The sequence below is a fragment of the Carassius carassius genome, chromosome 8 (genome assembly GCF_963082965.1).
Source record: "Carassius carassius chromosome 8, fCarCar2.1, whole genome shotgun sequence".
In the NCBI taxonomy this organism is placed as follows: Eukaryota; Metazoa; Chordata; class Actinopteri; order Cypriniformes; family Cyprinidae; genus Carassius; species Carassius carassius.
Window position 1 is genome coordinate 1,341,454 of NC_081762.1, and position 21,253 is coordinate 1,362,706.

The 21,253-nt window shown below is 37.1% G+C and overlaps 2 protein-coding genes across 2 annotated transcripts in view; one reads left to right on the forward strand and one right to left on the reverse strand.

Moving 5' to 3' along the window:
• LOC132144938 (Golgi phosphoprotein 3-like) overlaps window positions 1-6,038 on the reverse strand; it is a 9,870-nt gene extending 3,832 nt beyond the window's left edge. Inside the window, exons 1-2 of the mRNA XM_059555532.1 lie at window positions 5,619-6,038; window positions 5,185-5,380 (exon numbers count right to left, since the gene is read on the reverse strand). Of these exons, the coding sequence (XP_059411515.1) occupies window positions 5,185-5,361 (177 nt within the window). The 5' untranslated portion in view covers window positions 5,362-5,380; window positions 5,619-6,038. The remainder of the gene's footprint in view (window positions 1-5,184; window positions 5,381-5,618) is intronic.
• Window positions 6,039-8,684: 2,646 nt separating this feature from the next.
• On the forward strand, window positions 8,685-11,136 carry LOC132144939 (induced myeloid leukemia cell differentiation protein Mcl-1-like). The gene is made up of 3 exons (XM_059555533.1): window positions 8,685-9,240; window positions 10,216-10,466; window positions 10,795-11,136. The coding sequence occupies exons 1-3, from the start codon at window positions 8,838-8,840 to the stop codon at window positions 10,909-10,911; spliced, it is 771 nt and encodes a 256-aa protein (XP_059411516.1). The 5' UTR covers window positions 8,685-8,837; the 3' UTR covers window positions 10,912-11,136.
• Window positions 11,137-21,253: the final 10,117 nt, after the last annotated feature.

Genomic DNA, 21,253 nt, shown 5'->3' on the forward strand with positions numbered 1-21,253 from the left:
ATCCAACATAAACAAGACACGAAGACAAGGCAAAGCAAGGCAAGAAGCGACGGACATGAATTAACTCTCAAACATTAAACAAGGACTCCGTAACACAGACTCAGACAGACCGGGTATAAATACACAGAAGGATAATGAGGGAACAGGAGACAGGTGGGGAACAATCAATACTAAACAGGAGGAAGGTGACCAAATAAGGGAACAGGAAGTGATAAGGAGACAGACACCGTGAGAAAGGAGGACACCTAGTGGAAACCCAGGGAACACAACCCAGACACTGACAGACAGGTAGTAAATGAGTACATGTGATCTTGATTATATAATCAGAGTCCAAAAATTGTTAACTTTTTATTTTAAGGTACACACATTACATGTACTATACTTACTATTATAATAACAATAAATTATGCATAATTGCATGCAAGTAACACTTACCTAACCCTAATCATATAGTAAGTACATGCAGTTAATTAATATTATTCAGTACTTAAATGTATAATTACAGTGTATCAAGGGCACTTAAAAAAAATAATGTGTGACCCAAAAATGTTATTTTTATTTTAATTATCACTCAGTCGGTTATTTTACCATGCATTACTTTGGATTGTTTTGGTCTTTGAAACACATTAAAATGCACAAATTCTAACACTAACTTTTTTCTGATACTCTTTCTCATTCGACATGTAAAGCAGGAGTTGCACCACGCGGATGTTTCAATGCAAACCAGCTCTGACCTCAAACAAGCAGGAAAGAATAAAAACCATGTTATTTGAGCAATAAAGTGGTTGCTTCTGTAAATAATTAAACAACAGAGAGAAAAACTTAGTGAAGTCAAACAAGCTGAAATTGAAAAACTGAAGGATTCCTTTCTGTTCCAACAAAACTTTAGATGGTAAATTAAAACACGGACAAAAAAAACATTTTTGCAGTGTTGTTTAGTAATGCTGGATTTTATGTTTTATGGGTTAATTTCATAGGTGTAATGGATTTTCTACTGTACTATCTGTATTTTCTATCAACTTACCACACACACACACCGTCTCATACACACATACAAGTTTTATAATCACCAAGTTACAAGGAAGTTTGCTCAGAGACTTTACACAAGAACAAATGCAGAGACACACCTGTTGAATTCTCAAGTCTGAACACACTCCTGCAATTATCATCAAAAAACTGATACCAGCCGATGCATCTGCTGAATACAGACATCTGAATATCTCTCCATCTGATTATCTAACTATTAAGAGTATATCTGTACAGCATACACATAGGTTTCATCCAATATTTAAAGATCTGGAATCTGGTGATGCGAAAAAAATCTAAATATTGAGAAAATCATCTTTAAAGTTGTCCAAATTAAGTTCTTAGCAATGCATATTACTAACCAAAAATTAAGTTTTGATATATTTACGGTAGGACATTTACTAAATATCTTCATGGAACATGATCTTTACTTAATATCCTAATGATTTTTGGCATAAAAGAAAAATGTATAATTTTGAATCATACAATGTATTGTTGTCTATCTATTGCTACAAATATACCTGTGCTACTGATGACTGATTTTGTGCTCCAGGGACACATATACACGCGCCCATTCGCAAACAATTTATCAGCAATCAAGTCACCGTTAAACTTAAAACACTTAACGATGTGTGTGCATCATGGAGCACAATCTATATATACAGATGCTCACCTGAATATGTTGGTAGATTTGTGTTGGATTTGGAACACAAATATGGATATTTTATTTATAAACATCATACTTTTTTTGGCTTATTTCAGTTGATTGTTTTGAAGGGCTCCAATTGGATTATGTATCGCAAATCATATGCAGACTTCCACACTCTGCTCGTCTCTCTTGATCTCAGAAGAGTGTGAACTACTGCTACTCACAAATCAGGCAACCAACTGGAGCTTATTTATACGTGACACTGCTCTACTGATCATGTTCTGGTTACTCCACTGCACACCTCGGATCACTTCAATGATATTCGCTTAAATTGTGACTCTGGCAAAACATCGGTGCTGGTATTGCTAGATCTCAGTGCTGCATTTGACACTGTCGATCATAACATACTACTAGAGAGACTGGAAAACTGGGTCGGGCTTTCTGGGATGGTACTCAAAAATGGTTCAGGTCATACTTAGAAGGGAGAGGTTATTATGTGAGTCTAGGAGAGCATAAGTCTAAGTGGACGTCCATGACATGCGGAGTCCCACAAGGCTCAATTCTTGCACCGCTCTTGTTTAGCCTGTATATGCTCAAAACTAAGTCAAATAATGAGAAAGAACCAAAATGCCTATCACAGCTATGCTGATGATACCCAGATTTACCTAGCCTTATCTCCAAATGACTACAGCCCCATTGACTCCCTCTGCCAATGCATTGATGAAATTAATAGTTGGATGTGCCAGAACTTTCTTCAGTTAAACAAGGAAAAAACTGAGTCATTGCATTTGGAAACAAAGATGAAGTGTTCAAGGTGAATGCATACCTTGACTCTAGGGGTCAAACAACTAAAAATCAAGTCAGGAATCCTGGTGTGATTCTGGAGACAGACCTTAGTTTCAATAGTCATGTCAAAGCAGTAACTAAATCAGCATACTATCATTTAAAAAACATTGCAAGAATTAGATCTTTTGTTTCCAGCCAAGACTTGGAGAAACTTATTCATGCCTTTATCACCAGCAGGGTGGCCTATTGTAATGGGCTCCTCACCGGCCTTCCCAAAAAGACCATTAGACAGCTGCAGCTCATCCAGAACACTGCTGCCAGGATTCTGACTAGAACCAGAAAATCTGAGCATATCACACCAGTCCTCAGGTCCTTACACTGGCTTCCAGTTACATTTAGGATTGATTTTAAAGTACTTTTACTCGTATATAAGTCACTAAATGACCTAGGACCGAAATATATAGCAGATATGCTCACTGAATATAAACCTAACAGAGCACTCAGATCATTAGGATCGAGTCAGTTAGAAATACCAAGGGTTCACACAAAACAAGGGGAGTCCGCCTTTAGTCACTATGCCGCCCGCAGCTGGAATCAGCTTCCAGAAGAGATCAGATGTGCTGCTAAAACACTAGTCACATTTAAATCTAGACTCAAAACACATCTGTTTAGCTGTGCATTTATTGAATGAGCACTGTGTACTGTCCGAACTGATTGCAATATATTTTTCACTGTTTTTTTATTTTATTTTATTTTTTATGTAAAGTCATTTTCTGTTTTTAAATGTTTTAATCATTTTAAAAGTTTTAAAATTGCTTGTTTTATTTTTTGTTATTATTTTTCTTCATGATTATTTTACTTTCTATTATGTAAAGCACTTTGAATTACCATTGTGTACGAAATGTGCTATATAAATAAACTTGCCTTGCCTTCCTCCTCACTCTTAACCTCAACATGGTCCCTGACAAATCACTTACCCCTCCACACCCCTCATCATCTTTCAATGTAACCTGCACTCACTTTCACCCTCCCGGCTATCTGCAATGGTTTCATAGTAACTATGGTTACTACTTCCCCGCTTGATCCTATTCCATCTCATCTCCTTCAAGCCATTTCTCCTGCAGTTGTACCTTCACTCACTCACATCATCAACACATCCCTCCACACTGGTGTTTTTCCCTCATCATTTAGACAGACTTGTATAACTCCACTACTTAAGAAACCCAACCTCAACCCATCTCTTTTAGAGAACTACAGACCAGTTTCCCTTCTTCCTTTCATTGCAAAAACACTTGAACGAGCTGTGTTCAACCAAGTCTCTACATTTCTCACACACAACAACCTCCTTGACAGCAACCAATCTGGCTTCAGAAGAGGACATTCAACTGAGACGGCCTTGCTCTCAGTTGTTGAAGCTCTAAGACTGGCAAGAGTGGAATCCAAATCTTCAGTACTTATCCTGCTTGATCTGTCCACTGCTTTTGACACGGTTAACCACCAGATCCTCCTATCAACCCTACTGGCAAAAGGCATCTCAGGAACCACACTTCAATGGTTTGAGTCTTACCTACCAGATAGGTCCTTCAAAGTATCTTGGAGAGGTGAGGTGTCCAAGTCACAACATCTAACTGGGGTGCCTCAGGGCTCAGTTCTTGGACCACTTCTCTTCTCTGTCTACATGGCATCGTTAGGTTCTGTCATTCAGAAACATGGCTTTTCATACCACTGCTATGCTGATGACACTCAACTCTACCTCTCATTCCATCCTGATGATCCGACGGTAGCCATTCGCATCTCAGCTTTTCTACAGACATTTCTTGCTGGATGATGGACCATCACCTTCAACTCAACCTTGCCAAGACAGAACTCCTTGTGGTTCCAGCAAACCCATCGTTTCATCACAATTTCACCATCAGGTTAGGCACATCAACCATAACTCCTTCAAAAACAGACAGACACCTTGGAGCTATGATTGATGATCACATTAAGCTTACCTCCACCCAATACCGAACCAAACAGAAACCGTGACCCCAAAATGGCAATACAAACTGAACTGTGAAAAACTTAAACCATTAAACCATACTGTCTGTCTAGTTAATTTTATAATCAGTATTTACTATTAGAAACTACACAAACTGTAACTTGTATATTACATATCTATATATTAATTAAAACAATTACATGTTTTTTTCTCTATATTTCTCCTTCTACATATAGTGCATTATTTAGTGTTCTGTTTTTCTTATATTAGTGTTATTATTCCTATGTATGTCTCCACAATAATGTTCATTTTGCACTATATCTGTATTTTCTTCTGCACTGGAAGCTCAATTCAAATTCTTCGTGTTTGTAAACATACTTAGCAATAAAGCTCTTTCTGACATTTGAATTATTTTCAGATGCAAAGCTTATTTTTGGCAGTGTATTTCGTCGTGTGTAAATCTCCATTCTCTCTTGTTTGGTTTTATCATGATCTCTGGTCAAACAGAGCAGCTCAACCATTTTACCATTTGAGACGCTTATAACCGGTTGAACCTGATTTTTGCAGAATAACACGAGTAGCATTTTCAACCATTACACAACACTGCATGAGCTCCAGGACTGAAAGACTACCTGACCAGTCTTACCAGACGAGTGTGTGTGTGTGTGTGTGTGTGTGTGTGTGTGTGTGTGTGTGTGTGTGTGTGTGTGTGTGTGTGTGTGTGTGTGTGTGCGTGTGAAACCTCTTTATCTTTGAGCCCCAGCAGCAGAATCTCCTCCATCAGAGTGAGTCTCAGTGATTTGGAGTCGGTGTCCTGTTCCTCATCCGTGCCGTCTGTTTTCTCCTCCTTCTCCTCAGCGTTACTCCATCGGTCCGCTGGAGCCTCAGAGCGCCGGTTCCTCTTGGTCAGTGTGGTCATCCCTCCCTGCTAATAATACCTCCACCAACATCCACATCATCTTTACCAACCACATCACCTAGAAATCACTCCTTGGGAGTTCAGTTTACCCTCCGAATGCCTTATCTAGCATTACAGGTTATAAGAAATCCTTAGACTTCCAAAAACACTCAAGCAGGTAGATAAACAATTTTTCTAGGGAAAAAAAATCTTATTTATTTCTCTACATTTGTATCAGGGTAACAAAATAAATAAAAAAATAAAGCATTCTAACTTACCACATCTGCCAGTTTATAAATGTATAATGACGTCCAGTGTGAGATGTTGTCTGTTGAACTGTTCACTTCCCTGTACGCTAGAAGCGCAGCACTCACCTGTGGACACGCCCCATGACCGCTCAGCCAATCAGGATACACTCGAGCGTCTCTCATCCAATCAGAGCTCTCGACGCGGACTGAACGTGAGCACCTGTTCCGTTCACCGACGTCATCCGGATCCAGGATACACAAACCGGAGACTTCATCACTTCCTTAAAATCTGACCTAATAAACGTGATCTGACGTTTAATACATTTTATATGAACCCACAAGTCGACGTGTCAGGCATTTCTGTAACGATTTCATAATAACAGGCGACTATTTCGTTTAAAAAGTCAGTTTTAGTAGATTTATTTCCTTTGAAATCATTCCATACGATTGTGTAAAATACAAAAAGCTGTTAATACCGATAATCTCGGAGCTGTAAAACAAAACATATATATATATATATATATATATATATATATATATATATATATATATATATATATATATATATATATATATATATATATATTAATAATTAAATTCCAAAACATGTCGATATGTTTTGGATTCAGATGTGTGTTGTATGTACAAGCTTGTTTTGACAAAAACAAATGAGAAGCGCTTAACAGCGATATCACGCGGCGCATTTATGTCAAATCATCTTATACCCAGAACTGGTATATTATATTTAGTTAGTTAATTACGTTTATTCCGCTGTAACTTTCCGATTCGTGTGCACACAGTAAAGTGGAATTGCTTTAACTATCATATAAAAGTCATCACGCCGCGCTCTCATTGGTCGCTTCCACACCGAGTCCCGCCCATGACTGCTTACGTCAGATGCGTCATTCACCATTTCGGTGTTGAGGGAATATTGCTGCAATAAATCTCAAATAATCGCGCCTGAATCGCGTTAAAATCTCGTTTTTGTTGACGGAGGACCGGTTTTATTTTCAGTGTTTGTGTCGCGGGAATAATGTCAGAGAATCCGGACACTCTGGAGCTGGAGTCTGAAGAAGAGAAGCAGGTACCGATCATTGAGAGAAACAGCACAAACCCCGCGCAAGTTTAACAAACGAGACATTCTGAACAAACGCATTCGTGATTTTAGCTGGTATTTGCTTATGTGGATACATGAACAGAAAGAAATCGTGATTTATCTGGTCCCGAGTGCAACTCACGGAGGTCACGCCCACACCGCGCGGAAATCCTCGCTCTGATTGGTTGAGCCGTCGATCAGTCACACAGATAGCGCATTTCTATTTGTTGATGTTTGTTGTTATGCTGCAGATTGTCACTTTGATCACGTGACAGAAGTGATCAGTGCAGCTAAAATCGATCATATTTTATCTGAAAATAAATAGGATTTTATTTCAGGGCTGGTCGAAAAGGCCAAAAATCATAATCTATTTTATTTTGGTCAATATTGAGAACACTAATATTTAACATGATTGATCATTGACTTTAGAAACAATGGTCTTTTTACCAGTGGATTTAAAAAAATAAATAAATAAAACCATTTATTCAACTTAAAAATCATGCAGCGATTCATATGTGACGTGTGCAAAACATTAAAAACTGGAAGGGGGCAAAACCTTTTCCACAGCACTGTATGTGTGTATATATAGACTAATTTGATTTTGAGGGGATGTGTGTGTGTGTGTGGGTGTGATTGTGATAGTGTAGATGTTTAATGTATGCTGCTGTACAGTAAATAGAGTGATGTATGAAGATAACGTACGTGCTGATGTTATCAAATCTACAGTGTTTGTGTGTAAAAGGTAGAATTTGAAATAAAATGTTACAAATCTAAATTAAGCTTCGCTTTTGAGATCTCTCTTTAATAATTCTGAACACTCCAGTAATCTGATCTGTTATTGTTATTATGTCCAGCAGAGGTCACTAGTGACAGAAGTTTAGAGGTCTTTACTCAAAACACTTACAGGAAGGAATCATTTCAAATCAGTGGGTCATGAATAATAATAATAATAATAATATTTTAAATGTTCAAAAATATAGTGTTTACAATGTGTGTAAATAAGTTAAATTAAATAGGGAAAGTAATATCAAAAATAAGAAAATAGACACAGTTTTAACATAAACAAAACATAAAAAGTGTGTATTACCAGTCAAAAAATGTTTAACTAAGATTTGTAATGTTTTTTAAAGAAGTCTCTTCTTCTCAGCAAGGCTGCATTTATTTGATCCAAAATACATCAAAGACATTTTTAAAAATTGTTACTATGTAAAATATCTTTTTTTTTTTTTTGAATCTCTGTTAAAGTGTAATTTATTTCTGTGATGCTCCGCTGTATTTTCAGCATCATTCCTCCAGTCTTCAGTGTCACATGATCTTCAGAAATCATTCTATATATACTGATCTGAACTAGAAAACTAGTAAAAATATTTCCAAATATTACTGTTTTTGCCGTACTTTGTATTAAATAAACGAAGGCTTGGTGAGCAGAAGACACCACATTAAAGAAAACATTAAAGATCATACTGTTCAAAAACTTGACTAGCAGTGTATGTCTGTGTATATATATATATCAGTGCTGCCAAACTATTAATCGAGATATATCATATATGTATTTATTATGTATATATAAATATACAGGCATACAGTATATTAAAGAAAGTTTTCTAGATGTATATACATTTAAATTCTTATTTTATATTTAATATATAAATATTTTCCTTAAATATATACATACATGTGTTTGTATGTATTTGTACATAATAAATATACACACATATAATATGTAAACAAAAACTTTTATTTGGATGCGATTAATCGAGATGAATCTTTCACAACAGTCATATATATAACGAATATAACGCGTTATTTATTCTTGACAGATTATTTGTGTGCGGTAGGGAAAGCTAATTTCACCCACAGCCAGCTCGAAATAACCATGGAAATAACTCGAAGAGAAGTACATCGCGGAAGAAAGGAAGTCCATCCATATAAGGATTTAAGGGCGGCGTCTCGGAGAAATACGTCACGTGGACCTCACAGTATAAGCAGCTGAGCTTTGTATCTACTTCCGCTTCACTCTTGGGCGAGTGTCGACCTGCACTTATAACCTTTATAGACTAAACTATAACCTTCAGAGCTCAAAACAACTCGAAGCTCTCATCTTAATAGTCTAGGTCGTGTTTAAGGCACTATATCGCGTCGTGATCGAGAATATGTCTTTGAGTTTGATCAGAAGAACGACTACGGTTGGTCTACTCGGCGCGCACACGGCGCTCGTGCCCGCGCCCGCACTTAAAGCGCGGGCCGAGGACGAGCTCGACGGGTACGCGGATGAAACCGACGCCGCGATGAAGCCGTTAAGACCGGGAACGAATGGCCTGAAGGGACTCCAGCTGGACGGACGCTTTGTTTCCGCGGCGGACGGATCTCTACCGAACACACCGGACCCGCAGGAACTCGGTTCCGAGCTGGACCGAGACACAAGACAGCTTCTGTTGGATTTCTATCGCACGTACACGGGAATGTGTCCGCGGGACCGGAAGCAGCATCACGCGTTACCGACAATGAATCGCGTTGTCGCGGGCGTTCTCTTAAAGCACGAGATCACGTATAAAGGTAAGAGGAGCGCATGCGCACTCGCTGTAATCCCCAAACAAAGCTGTGCGGTTGCCTGGTTTTTGAAACAAACCGCGGGTCTGGCAACAATGAAGCGTTTGTCTGACTTTTAACTCCGGCGAGACGCGTGACGTCAGTTGACCGTCTAATTCTAGTAATAGTAATAGTACATAACTATATTCAAACTATTTAGCTTTTTATTTATTTGTTTGTAAAATCAATATTACGCGGTTTCCTGGAATGTATCGCTTTCTGATCACGTGGTCGTTTTATTTTACTTTATAGTTTTAATTATTTTATATATATTTTTTCTGTTGTAATTTGAACTTAAATAACCTCTAAACCTGTTTCTCGGTAGAGGGGTTTTTTTCTCGGAAGGTTTTTTTTTTGGTTTCTAGTCAAACCGCAAGTTCTTCAGCGATTCTCAGAAACGCGAAAGTTCCCCTTATCAGCGCGTGCACACGCCTCCGGGCGCGCGTCAGAAGAGCTGTTTCCAAATGAAGTGCTGGGTGGAACGAAACTGAAGCGCGCAGGACGTGAAATCGGATTGTTTTAGTACATTCTCCATGTTCAAATTTAGATCTCTCTCTTGAGTTTTCATAAGTTATTCTTCACGATTACGATTCATCAGAACACCAATAAAGCGTTCACCCTTCATTAACCCAGAGTTTTTTTTTCGCGTTTAAAGAATCGTTATTTTATAAAACCATATTCAGCAACGTTTGTCAATTTCTGTATTTTTTTTTCTATCTTCTAAGTTCCCATTGTTACTTAACGCATTAACAAAAAAAAATCTGTCAATCAAAAAGGGGGCGGGGCGTGTGAACCACCTGTTTTATTGCTCCTGTCAGATATTGATCTGAATTGGGTGTCAGGATCAATGCATGAGATTTCTGACTGGAAAGTTAAATAAGTGTATTTGAATGTCTGATGTGGGTTGAGTTGCTGATGTTAAGTGTGTGTGTGTGTGTGTAGGTATGGTGCAGCGTCTGCAGCTGGACTCTCAAGAGGATGACATGAGCGTCATCAGCTCTATAGCAAAGTCAATGTTCAAAGACAACACGACGAACTGGGGCCGTATTGTGAGTCTGGTGGCCTTCGGGGCGGCGGTGTGCTCGCGTCTGAAGGAGCTGCAGAGAGAGCGGTGCATCGAGGTCGTGGCCGATCAGATCTCCTGCTATCTGATCTCAGAACAGCACGACTGGCTCCTCAACAACAAGAGCTGGGTGAGTGACACCAGAGGAAAATCTCACGCACACTCGAATGGGAACAGCTTGTGTTTCCTTCACTGCATAATTCAGAGCTGTTCTCATGTGTGTGATCTCTCTCTCGCTCTCTCACATACACACACACACACACACACACGGGTGAAGTTCAGTCCATTCAACACATGTGAAACTCGACCCCAGTAGCTCGTGTATCAGACAGACTGCCATTAATCTCCCATGCATCTCCATTAACCCCAATAACTGTAAGAAAAAGTGGGTTTTGAAGCATTCAGAAAGTTTTGACCGTGTTTTGAGGTCTAATGTGTGTCTCTTTGTGTCTGCGCAGCTTGGATTCGTGGAGTTTTTCCGCGAGGAGGACGTGGAGTCTGTGATTCGTAATGCTTTGATGGCTGTGGTGGGATGCGCTGGGATCGGCGCAGGTCTCGCTCTCCTGATCCGGTGAATCCAGTACCGTATCGTATCGCTCTTGTGACTGCCGCAGATGCTGAAGCGTGCATTAGCATGTTGTCTGGTGTCTAACTCCTGCTGCACGCCGCTGGACTTGACTTTCAGCCCCACGTGGGCCATCCCAGCATGCACCAGCACAAAGACTGGGCTCGCCGTGACCCAGCGAGCAGCAAGATTATATTCTGACCGGTTTTTTAATAAAAAAGCGTTCAGAAATGCATATGTGGTGTTTGCATCATTTGATTTCATTGCTTCACTTTGCATCTGTGTAAACTTCTTTTTTTAATATATATATATATATATATATATATATATATATATATATTATATATATATACATACATACATGATGAAACGTAGTGTTAATTTGGCTTTAGGTGTGAAGATAATGAATCTGATTCTGTTCAGATTGGCCTTTAGACAAAGAGAAGTGAGACTGACCTCATTTCAGAGTCCCTTCTGTCAGCTGTAAAGAGAAAGAAAACTCCTCTAATAGGCTGCCGAAAAATTCCAATGCAATAGTCTTTCACTTGTATTTCAGAAAGTGTTATAGCAATGAAACTGTGACTTATCAAACTTTAACTGCACACTGGCAATGATTGTCCAACTATAATAAGAAGCTGCATTAGCATATTCGTCTTTTACATTTTAGCATGATGCTAATTTAAAAAAATAAACTTTTTACATAAAGCATTAATTTTATTTTTAAATATCAAGTAGTGAAGTATCATTTAAGTGAAATTAAAAAGTATTTTTTGTTCATATAGAAAGCTATGATGGTAAAACCTGACAATGTTTATTCATTCTAACAAGTAAATATGGTTCTTCAGTGTCTTTCTTTTCATTTTTAGTACATTTATCCACATAATAAAGCAAATATGGATTTTATTTGATAAGCGGCGTGTAGGTGTTTTATAGGGGCTTTACAAAAAATAGTGCATGGAAAAATTTACATTTGCTCTGCAGTGAATGGGTGCCGTCAGAATGAGAGCTGATAAAAACATCACAATAATCCACAGCACTCCAGTCCATCAGTGAACATCTGGAGAAGACAAAAGCTGAAACAAATCCAGCATTAAGATGGTTTTAACTCAAACACATAGAGTCTATAATCCATAATAACTCTTCCTCCAGTGAAAAAGTGTTCTGGTCTGAATCAGGAGAGAAATCTGCACAGATCAAGCAGCGTTTAAACAGCTCTAAACTAATACAGTTCTAGTCAAAAGTTTACATTCAAAAACTCAGGATGAGTTTGTTTCTTCATCAGATTTGTAGAGATGTAGCATTGCATCAGTGTCTCATTAATGGATGCTCTGCAGTGAATGGGTGCCGTCAGGATGAGAGTCCAAACAGCTGAAAAAGTGCATCTCTTGTTGTCTCTCACATCAGAATCCAGACACATATTAGTTTAGAGCTGTTTAAATGCTGCTTGATCCGTGCAGATTTCTCTCCTGATTCAGACCAGAACACTTTTTCACTGGAGAAGTGTTATTATGGATTATAGACTCTATGTGTTTGAGTTAAAACCATCTTAATGCTGGATTTGTTTCAGCTTTTGTCTTCTCCAGATGTTCACTGATGGCCTGGAGTGCTGTGGATTATTGTGATGTTTTTGTTCTGACGGCACCCATTCACTGCAGAGCATCCATTGATGAGACACTGATGCAATGCTACATTTCTACAAACCTGAAAAAGAAACAAACTCTAGTTAATGGATAATGATGCTAGTTAATGTGATTCTCAACACCTGCATGAACTGGAGATTTCAAACCCACTAGAAACCAGCGAAGCTCCATCTGATTCAGACACATGCAGATATCAGTCATCATTCAGAGTATAGATGCATTTGTGGGTCTGCAGATATTTCTGTGTGTCTCTGTTTGTGTCGATTCTAGTGCAGCACAAACCACACACAGCAGTACAAGTGTGACATTTATCTTCTCAGTAGGCTGAGTGTGTGTGTCTGTGGTCTCTCATCTGGTTCTGGTTCAGTGTGTTGATGCTTTTCTGGCACACAGTGCAAGTCAGCAAATATAGAGCAGCACGACATAAACACATGTTGCATCTGAAGTGTTGCATTCTGCATTTTTGGTTGACTGCAGCATCTGAGACCAGATGAACACACACATACACACTTGCAACTCAAAAGGACCTGCAAGATGAGCTGTGGCACAGAATAGCTCAATTATTTTTCATAAACAGCAGTGAGAGCAAATATGAAGTTTGTGGAGGTTTGCACACGTAAACACTCATGAACCACTGTGGTTTCTGTGTTCAACATTTCTGAGATGTGTGTATGTACACTGCTAGTATAAAATCAGCTGAACCACTATTTGACTTTGCACATCAACAGTATAATTTTATGTAGTGCAAAATATATATATACAGTACAGACCAAAAGTTTCAAATAGTCCAAATGACCAAATAGTCATGAAAATAAAGAAAACTCTTTGAATGAGAAGGTGTGTCCAAACTTTTGGTCTGTTCTGTATATATATATATATATACATATGGTGTTATCTAATTTATCACTGATAAAATAGATAACATTAGAAATACAATAACGATTGTAGATTCTACAGTTACATCCATCACACCCAAAGATAAACTGCAGTGCTTTACAAATATAGGACAGGAAGAGCTAAATAAACTTATCACTGTATCTAAACCAACAACATGTTTATTAGATCCTATACCCACTAAATTACTGAAAAAGCTGTTACCTGTAGCCGAAGAACCGCTAGAGAATCTTAGTGCTGTGTTCGACACCATAGATCATGACATACTCATAGATCGATTACAAAACTATACAGGTATTCAAGGGCAGGCTGTAAGATGGTTTAGATCCTACCTGTCCGATCGCTACCATTTTGTTTATTTATCTCATTTATGACCAGTAAAATATGGAGTGCCACAAGGATCCGTCCTAGGTCCTCTTCTATTTTCATGGATGTACTGTTACTTCTTCTACAGTCAGAAATCTGGGTGTTATATCAGACAGCAACTTGTCTTTTGAAAATCATATTTCCAATGTTACAAAAACTGCATTCTTCCATCTTAGAAACATTGCCAAGCTACGAAACATGTTATCTGTTTCTGATGCAGAAAAGCTAGTTCATGCATTCATGCCCTCTAGACTGGACTATTGTAATGCACTTCTAGGTGGTTGTCCTGCTTCTTCAATAAACAAGCTACAGGTCGTCCAAAATACAGCAGCTAGAGTCCTTACCAGGTCAAGAAAATATGATCATATTACCCCAATTTTACAGTCTCTGCACTGGCTACCTATTAAGTTCCGTATCAGTTACAAATTATCATTACTTACCTATAAGGCCCTAAATGGTTTAGCTCCTGCGTACCTAACTAGCCTTCTACCACGCTACAACCCATCACGCTCCCTAAGGTCACAAAACACTGGACTTTTGGTAGTTCCTAGAATAGCAAAGTCCACTAAAGGAGGTAGAGCTTTTTTTGCTATATGTACGTCAGTTTGACGTAGTCACCACTGATAAGCTACTACTAAATATATTGTAACAATTTTCTCTAATGTTGCTTTGCGTCTATTTATATTGGGAAAAGTGCTATACAAATATACTTGAACTGAACTGAATTATTAAGAACCATGCATTAGTTATATACACAGTGGAAGTCAAAAGTTTTTTTTTTTGTTTGTTTAAAACATTTTAGTTTTTATTTATTCCTCCAGTCTTCAGTGTCACATGATCTTCAGAAATCATTCTAATATGATGATTTACTGCTCAATAAATTTTTGAAAATTAGCATTTTGGAATTTTATAGATACCTTCACTTTCACTTGTAATAAATTTAATGCATGCTCGAGTTAATTAAATATTTTGTGTGTGTGTGTGTGTGTGTGTGTGTGTAAATGACTACAGACTCAGAATTTCCTCGAGTACGGACAGCAGCACCATTCGATGTTTCTCAGACCACAAACATCATAGAAAATATCTGTCTCCGTCTGTCTCTTTCTTTCTCTCTCTTGTCGTCAGCTGCAGAACCTCAAGATGAAAACAGGAAGTAGTTCCTCCGCTGCCCTTCCCCCAGCGCTTACATAACCTGTTTGCTCTCTGCTCAGACAGCAGTCATGTTCAGCATGCCGTTTATTTGGTTTTATTTGTCAATGATAATTCATATCAGCTGGGATAGACTAAAATATAAATAGGTTTCTTGTATAAATAGTTCTTGTTTGGTTCTGTTGTTAAAGATTTTTCTAGAAAGGATTTACGATTTCTCTTTTTGTCGCTCCATAAATCAGAAAATACTTACAAAAGAACACATTTTCACCATGTTTTTAGAAATAAAATGTTGTATAAATCAGTGTGAATGAAATACAAACAACCCCACAGTATAAACCTTCAGAATATAAAGAGGAATAAAACTCTAAGTTTTGGTGTACGTAAGTGCTGCTGAAGAGGAAATAAAACCTATTTTTGCGAAAAAGGCCTTTAAAATTATTGTATTTAAACCTATAAAGTGCAATAAAATAAACACTTAAATGTGTATTTTGGAAGTTTTTTTTATGTTTTTCTTTCAAATAGTCTAAAAGCAAAATAGTGCATAAAAAATTATGGTTTTTGCTGTTAGTGCTGTGCCTTAAAACATACCATTTAATGTATTTACATTAAAAACGTAAACATGTATATTTGCTTTGAGAACAATTAGTGAATAATGTGAAATGCGACAAAATGTAAAATGTAGCCACATTTAGATTCAAATGGTTGTGCATTATTTTTGAATGATTTGTAATTATTTTTAGTATATTTATTAAAAAAGACAAACATTTATTTTTGACGTCTGAATAGAGAATTGAACCGTTGTGAATGAGAGAAAAGCGTTTGCATTGTCACTGTGGGATCTGATTGCGTTTCGTGCGTGTTTACAGCACTGATAAGCAACAGTGATAAACGTACTACAGGTCAAAGGTCAGACTGTGAGTACATATCATTTGATTCACATCCTGGTAAAAGAGAACATGTGATGAATCGGACATATGTGGACAAATGTTGAAATTATGTGTCTTTGGACTTTAATAGAATAGAATAGAACAGTGAACTCAGTTGGACAGATGAGAGTATATTTCTGTCTGCAGTTCAACCACAACTGATAACCACAAAGTGACTTCATTGTAGAAATCCTGGAGGAGTGTTTGGAATTTCAGCTAGTTTCAGCCTGCAGCTGCTCTCTCTCTCTCTCTCTCTCTCACACGCACACACACACACACACGCACACACACACACACACACGCACACACACACAGGTAATCATGGTTAATGGATGAGGTGATGTAAAGTTTCCAGTGATCTTTCAGACAGACAGACAGACAGACATGCCTGCACTTCCAGCTGCTCTCTGATTGGCTGTGACTGTTCTGCCTTCCCCTAGCAACAGGAACTTTAAATGGCAACAAAACTAAATTTCCCAGAAGTCAGCTGACAACAGTCGGTCAGTCTGTGTGTGTGTGTGAGTGTGTGTACTTCTGCTTTACTCAATGTTAGTAGAGTTGTTTTAATATAACTTTAAAACTTTATATTAAACTAAACGTTTGACTATATTTGTTAGTAAACCATATTTAATAATGTTTTATAAATAATCCTTTTAAACTTAAAACTTTTATATAAAACCTAAATGTTTTATATTAACATTTTATATTACACCTAATGTTTTTAATATTTTACATAAAACTTTAGCTTTTTAAAATGAAAAACTTTTTTATTAAACAAAGTTAAAAGTTAAAAATTTATTTTATTTTGTTTAACTTGACTTTTTATTACATTGTATATTCACATTTTTAAATGTAAAAACCTTTACAGGAAACCTAAACGTTTTATTATTTTATATATTAAACTTACTGTTTTTTAACATTTTATATTAAACAAACTTTTTAAACATAAAACACTTTTGACAAAACCTAACTTTTTATAATATTTAATATTAAATCCAACTTTTTATTATACTTAATTTAAACATGAACCTTTTATTAAACTTAAACTCTTTAGTATATTTTATTAGAAATTGTAACATTTTAAACTTTTATACTACAATTCCTGAATCTATCAACTGTTCTCTACATTACATAAGACTGTTCCTGCAAAAAACAAACGGATAATATATATATATATATATGTGTATGTGGTTTTTATGGATGGTTCATCCAAAACTAAAAATATGCACATCCTGTCATCATTTCCTCACCCGTATGTCGCTCAAACTTGTTTGACTTCTTCTGTCGAAACAAAAGCAGATATTGTGGTAATGCATCAGATGTTTCACTGACGTCAGTGGGTGTCGTGTCCAGAGCCTCGTCATTCTTCACATTATCTTCTTTTGTCCTGTACAGAAAAGACTGAATCACACACAGGAAGTGAAATCAGGCTGAGTGACCTGATGACCCACATTCCCAGCGTCACACAGACAACCAAACAACGAGATATATATATATATAGGTCTAAATTAAACATTTCTGTATTTGAAATATATATGATTATTATTGTTACAATAAAACACAAAAAACTGTTTTTGTTTCTAGTTGTCATTTTAGTTAAAATTAACAATAAAATAACAAAACTGAATTCAGAATTGATTAAAAACACAGAAATATAAAAAATAACAAATAAAATGACAAAACACAAAAAACTACTGTAAGTATAAAAGTAAAAACAAAAGTATTAAGTAAAACTATAATAACATCTGAAAGAAAATAACACTAATTGCATGTGAAATATCCAACATTTCATCTTTTCAAAATGCATGCAGTCAAATCACTGAAATCTGTTCCTTGAAAACTGAATTCACTTGATTTTATTGACTTGACATTTAGTTTATTAGTTTTAGTACAGCACTTGTTTCACTGATATTTGACTGGCAGATATGCATGACATTAAAAGGGTCATGAACTGAGAAACATAAATTCCTTTGATCTTTTGACACATACTGTAAGAGCTCATTGTACAATAAAAAACATCCTAAAGTTTCAGAACACTTCCTTGCTAGTCTAAAAACAGCTAATATTGAAGGCAATCTGCCAAAATGACAGCATGAGGAATGTTTTACTCTATTATGCAATAGCGCTGTAGAACGTGTAAGAACTTCATATTACCGCTGATTCATTTACAAACAAGGCACAATGCAATGAGGTATTTTCAAAAAGATTGAAACCTGATATCTAAGACTATATGGTTTGTGACTATATTAGATCTGACAGTAATTACACGACACAAGTGTGAGTGAGTGTTCATTATGTACTCACTATTGCTTTTTCACTTCTAACAGATATGTATTGAGTTATTCGCTTTTGCCCTAAATCACAGCAGCGTCCATCTGTGAGGAATGTAGGCTGTCAATCATACTCAACTATTAGCCAATCACAGCAGTGGGCGTTTACTTCCTGAATCCTCCAAACAGAGCGTTCTGATGACGGGGGTGAAAACAGGGAGGAAAATAGCTTATTACTTCTCAATTATAATGTTTTTGATGTAAAAAAGTCTTGATTATTTTATAATGGGACACCAGAAAACAGTACAAAAAAAAAGGCAGTTCATGACCCAACTTTATTAATTTGTTCATGGTAAAACTGTGTAATACAAATGCATGGGAATTTAACATGCCAATTCAAATACTTTATCACAACTATTAATTTATTCATTATACTTTGTAATATTGTAAATGTAAATTTTTAAGTAAGAATCCACTACTGTCAATTTTTCTGCTTTGTATTTGCATTAAAAAAGTCCTTTTAACGTAGAAAATTACTTTCAATTACTTTCTAATTTATATAACTTATAAATTAGGCTTGCGATGGCGCTGCCCACGGCTGCTCCAGTGCTAGGGTCTCCAGAGTTTGTACTGTTTTTGTTTGTTTTGAACTGTTGAACATTCGACAGGACACACCACAAAGTCTTCGACTAGATTTCAATTATTCTGACGTTTCACTGAATGCTGTAGTCGGCTGAGCAGCTACGCTGATCAAACGCTTCAGGATGCGCAGACGGGGGAAGAGAGTCAAGATCAGTAATAGTAATATATTGGATTGCTGTTACACCACAATAAAAGATGCATATCACGAGCAGCTTTGAGGCTCTCTGATCACTGTTTGGTTCATCTTATACCATCCTACAAGCAGAAACATAAACCTGCTAAACCTGTAGTAAGGACTGTGAAGAGATGGACCAGCGAAACAGAGCAGGATTTACAATCTTGTTTTGACATCACAGACTGGAGCGTTTTTGAAGCTGCTACCACCGATCTGGACGAACTCACAGAGACTGTAACATCCTATATTAGTTTCTGTGAGGATATATGCATTCCTACCAGGACTTATTTAACATTCAACAATGATAAGCCATGGTTTACAGTAAAACTCAGACACCTTCGTCAGGCCAAAGAGGATGCCTACAGAAATGGGGACAGGGTCTTGTACAATCAGGCCAGGAACACACTGAACAAAGAGATTAGAGCGGCTAAAAAGACCTATGCTAGAAAGTTGGAAGACCAGTTTACTTCCAACGACTCTACTTCAGTTTGGAGAGGACTGAGAGCCATCATAAACTACAAGACACCATCCCCTTGCACTGAGGCTAATCAACGACTTGCTAACCAGCTGGCCCCCATCTTTTCACAGATCTTCAACAGATCTCTGGAGTCTGTGAGTGGATCACCAGCTTTCTGACAGATAGGCAACAGTTAGTGAGACTGGGGAAATTCATGTCAAACAGCTGCTCCACCAACACTGGTGCCCCTCAGGGCTATGTTCTCTCCCCACTACTCTTCTCCCTTCACTGCACCTCTAAAGACCCCTCTGTCAAGCTCCTGAAGTTTGCAGACGACACTACAGTCATCGGCCTCATCCAGGACGGTGACGAGTCTGCTTACAGACAAGAGGTTGAGCAGCTGGCTGTCTGGTGCAGTCTTAACAACCTGGAGCCGAACACGCTCAAAACAGTGGAGATGACTGTGGACTTTAGGAGAAGACTACAGAGAACGGTTCAGACTGCTGAAAGGATTATTGGTGCTCCCCTTCCTCACTCATGTATACATCCAGAGTGAGGAAAAGGGCTCAGAAAATCACTCTGAATCCCTCACATCCAAGTCACCCCATCTTTAAACTTTTGCCATCTGACCAGCGCTTCAGAGCCGCAAATACCAGAACAGCAAGGCACAAGAACAGTTTCTTCCCCCAGACAATCTACCTCATGAACAGTTAAATGTTCCCCATTTATGCAATAAAAATGTGCAATATCTTTATATTTATTTGTTACCACCTCCTGTATCTCACTCTATTCTATTCCATTATCATCTATAGCACAAATGTTTATAGAATTTATTTATTTATTTTTTGCAAAATTTTATTTTTTGACTGTGTTTTTGTCTCTGTGTACTGGAAGCTTATATCACTAAAACAAATTCCTTGCACTCTTGGCAATAAAGCTCTTTCTGATTCTGAATGTTTCTTTCTATGGCATTTGAATTTTACTTGTTGATAAAAGTGCATATAAGGTGTTTGACATGAATAAAGACACATGATATTTAAATATTTTTAAAATCTCCTGAGTGACATAAATGTATGGGTTTTTTAGGATCATATCAGAGAGAAAAGTACCTAAATAGACACACCAAATATTTTCATATTTAACCGTGACCATAACCTAATTTCTCAGGTTTGGTATTGCTGGGGATTTTCCTGCTCATATCCACTGTTCTCGACGTTCAGCAGCAGCAGATCTCATCCTGAAGCATTGAGACGTCTCTCAGGATCTGATAATGTGATCTGATGATCAACTGATTTCATGATAATCCCACCATCATCAAGAGTTTCTTAATTTACTTCTGCTTTCATCGTGATGCTGAACGCACTGAGCGGAGGGCGGAGTCACATCCCATAATCACACGCTGTTGTCATGGTTACGGTTGGGTTTTACCAACAGACGTGAAACGCAGTGACCCAGATGTTACATAACAGATCCTGTACACATTTAAAGTGTTTGTTTCTATAGCAACAACATTGATTGTATTGTGAAGTGATGCTATTTTAGTGTCACTGAGGTACTATTATAGGTTTAATTCATATTTTGAATGATTTATATTTTTATTTATAGATGCTATTAATAATAGGTATATTAATTATTAATTATATAATAAGTATAATAAGTGTTTTAATTATGGCACACATCATTATAATTTTTATGGTTATATTTTGTTTGCATTTTAATTTTAGTAACAGTTTTGTTGTTTATTTTTGTCATTTTATTGATTTTTTTAAAAATTATTTCTTATTTAGGCCTAGATTTTAGTTTAAGCTATTTTAGTGATTTTTTTTATAT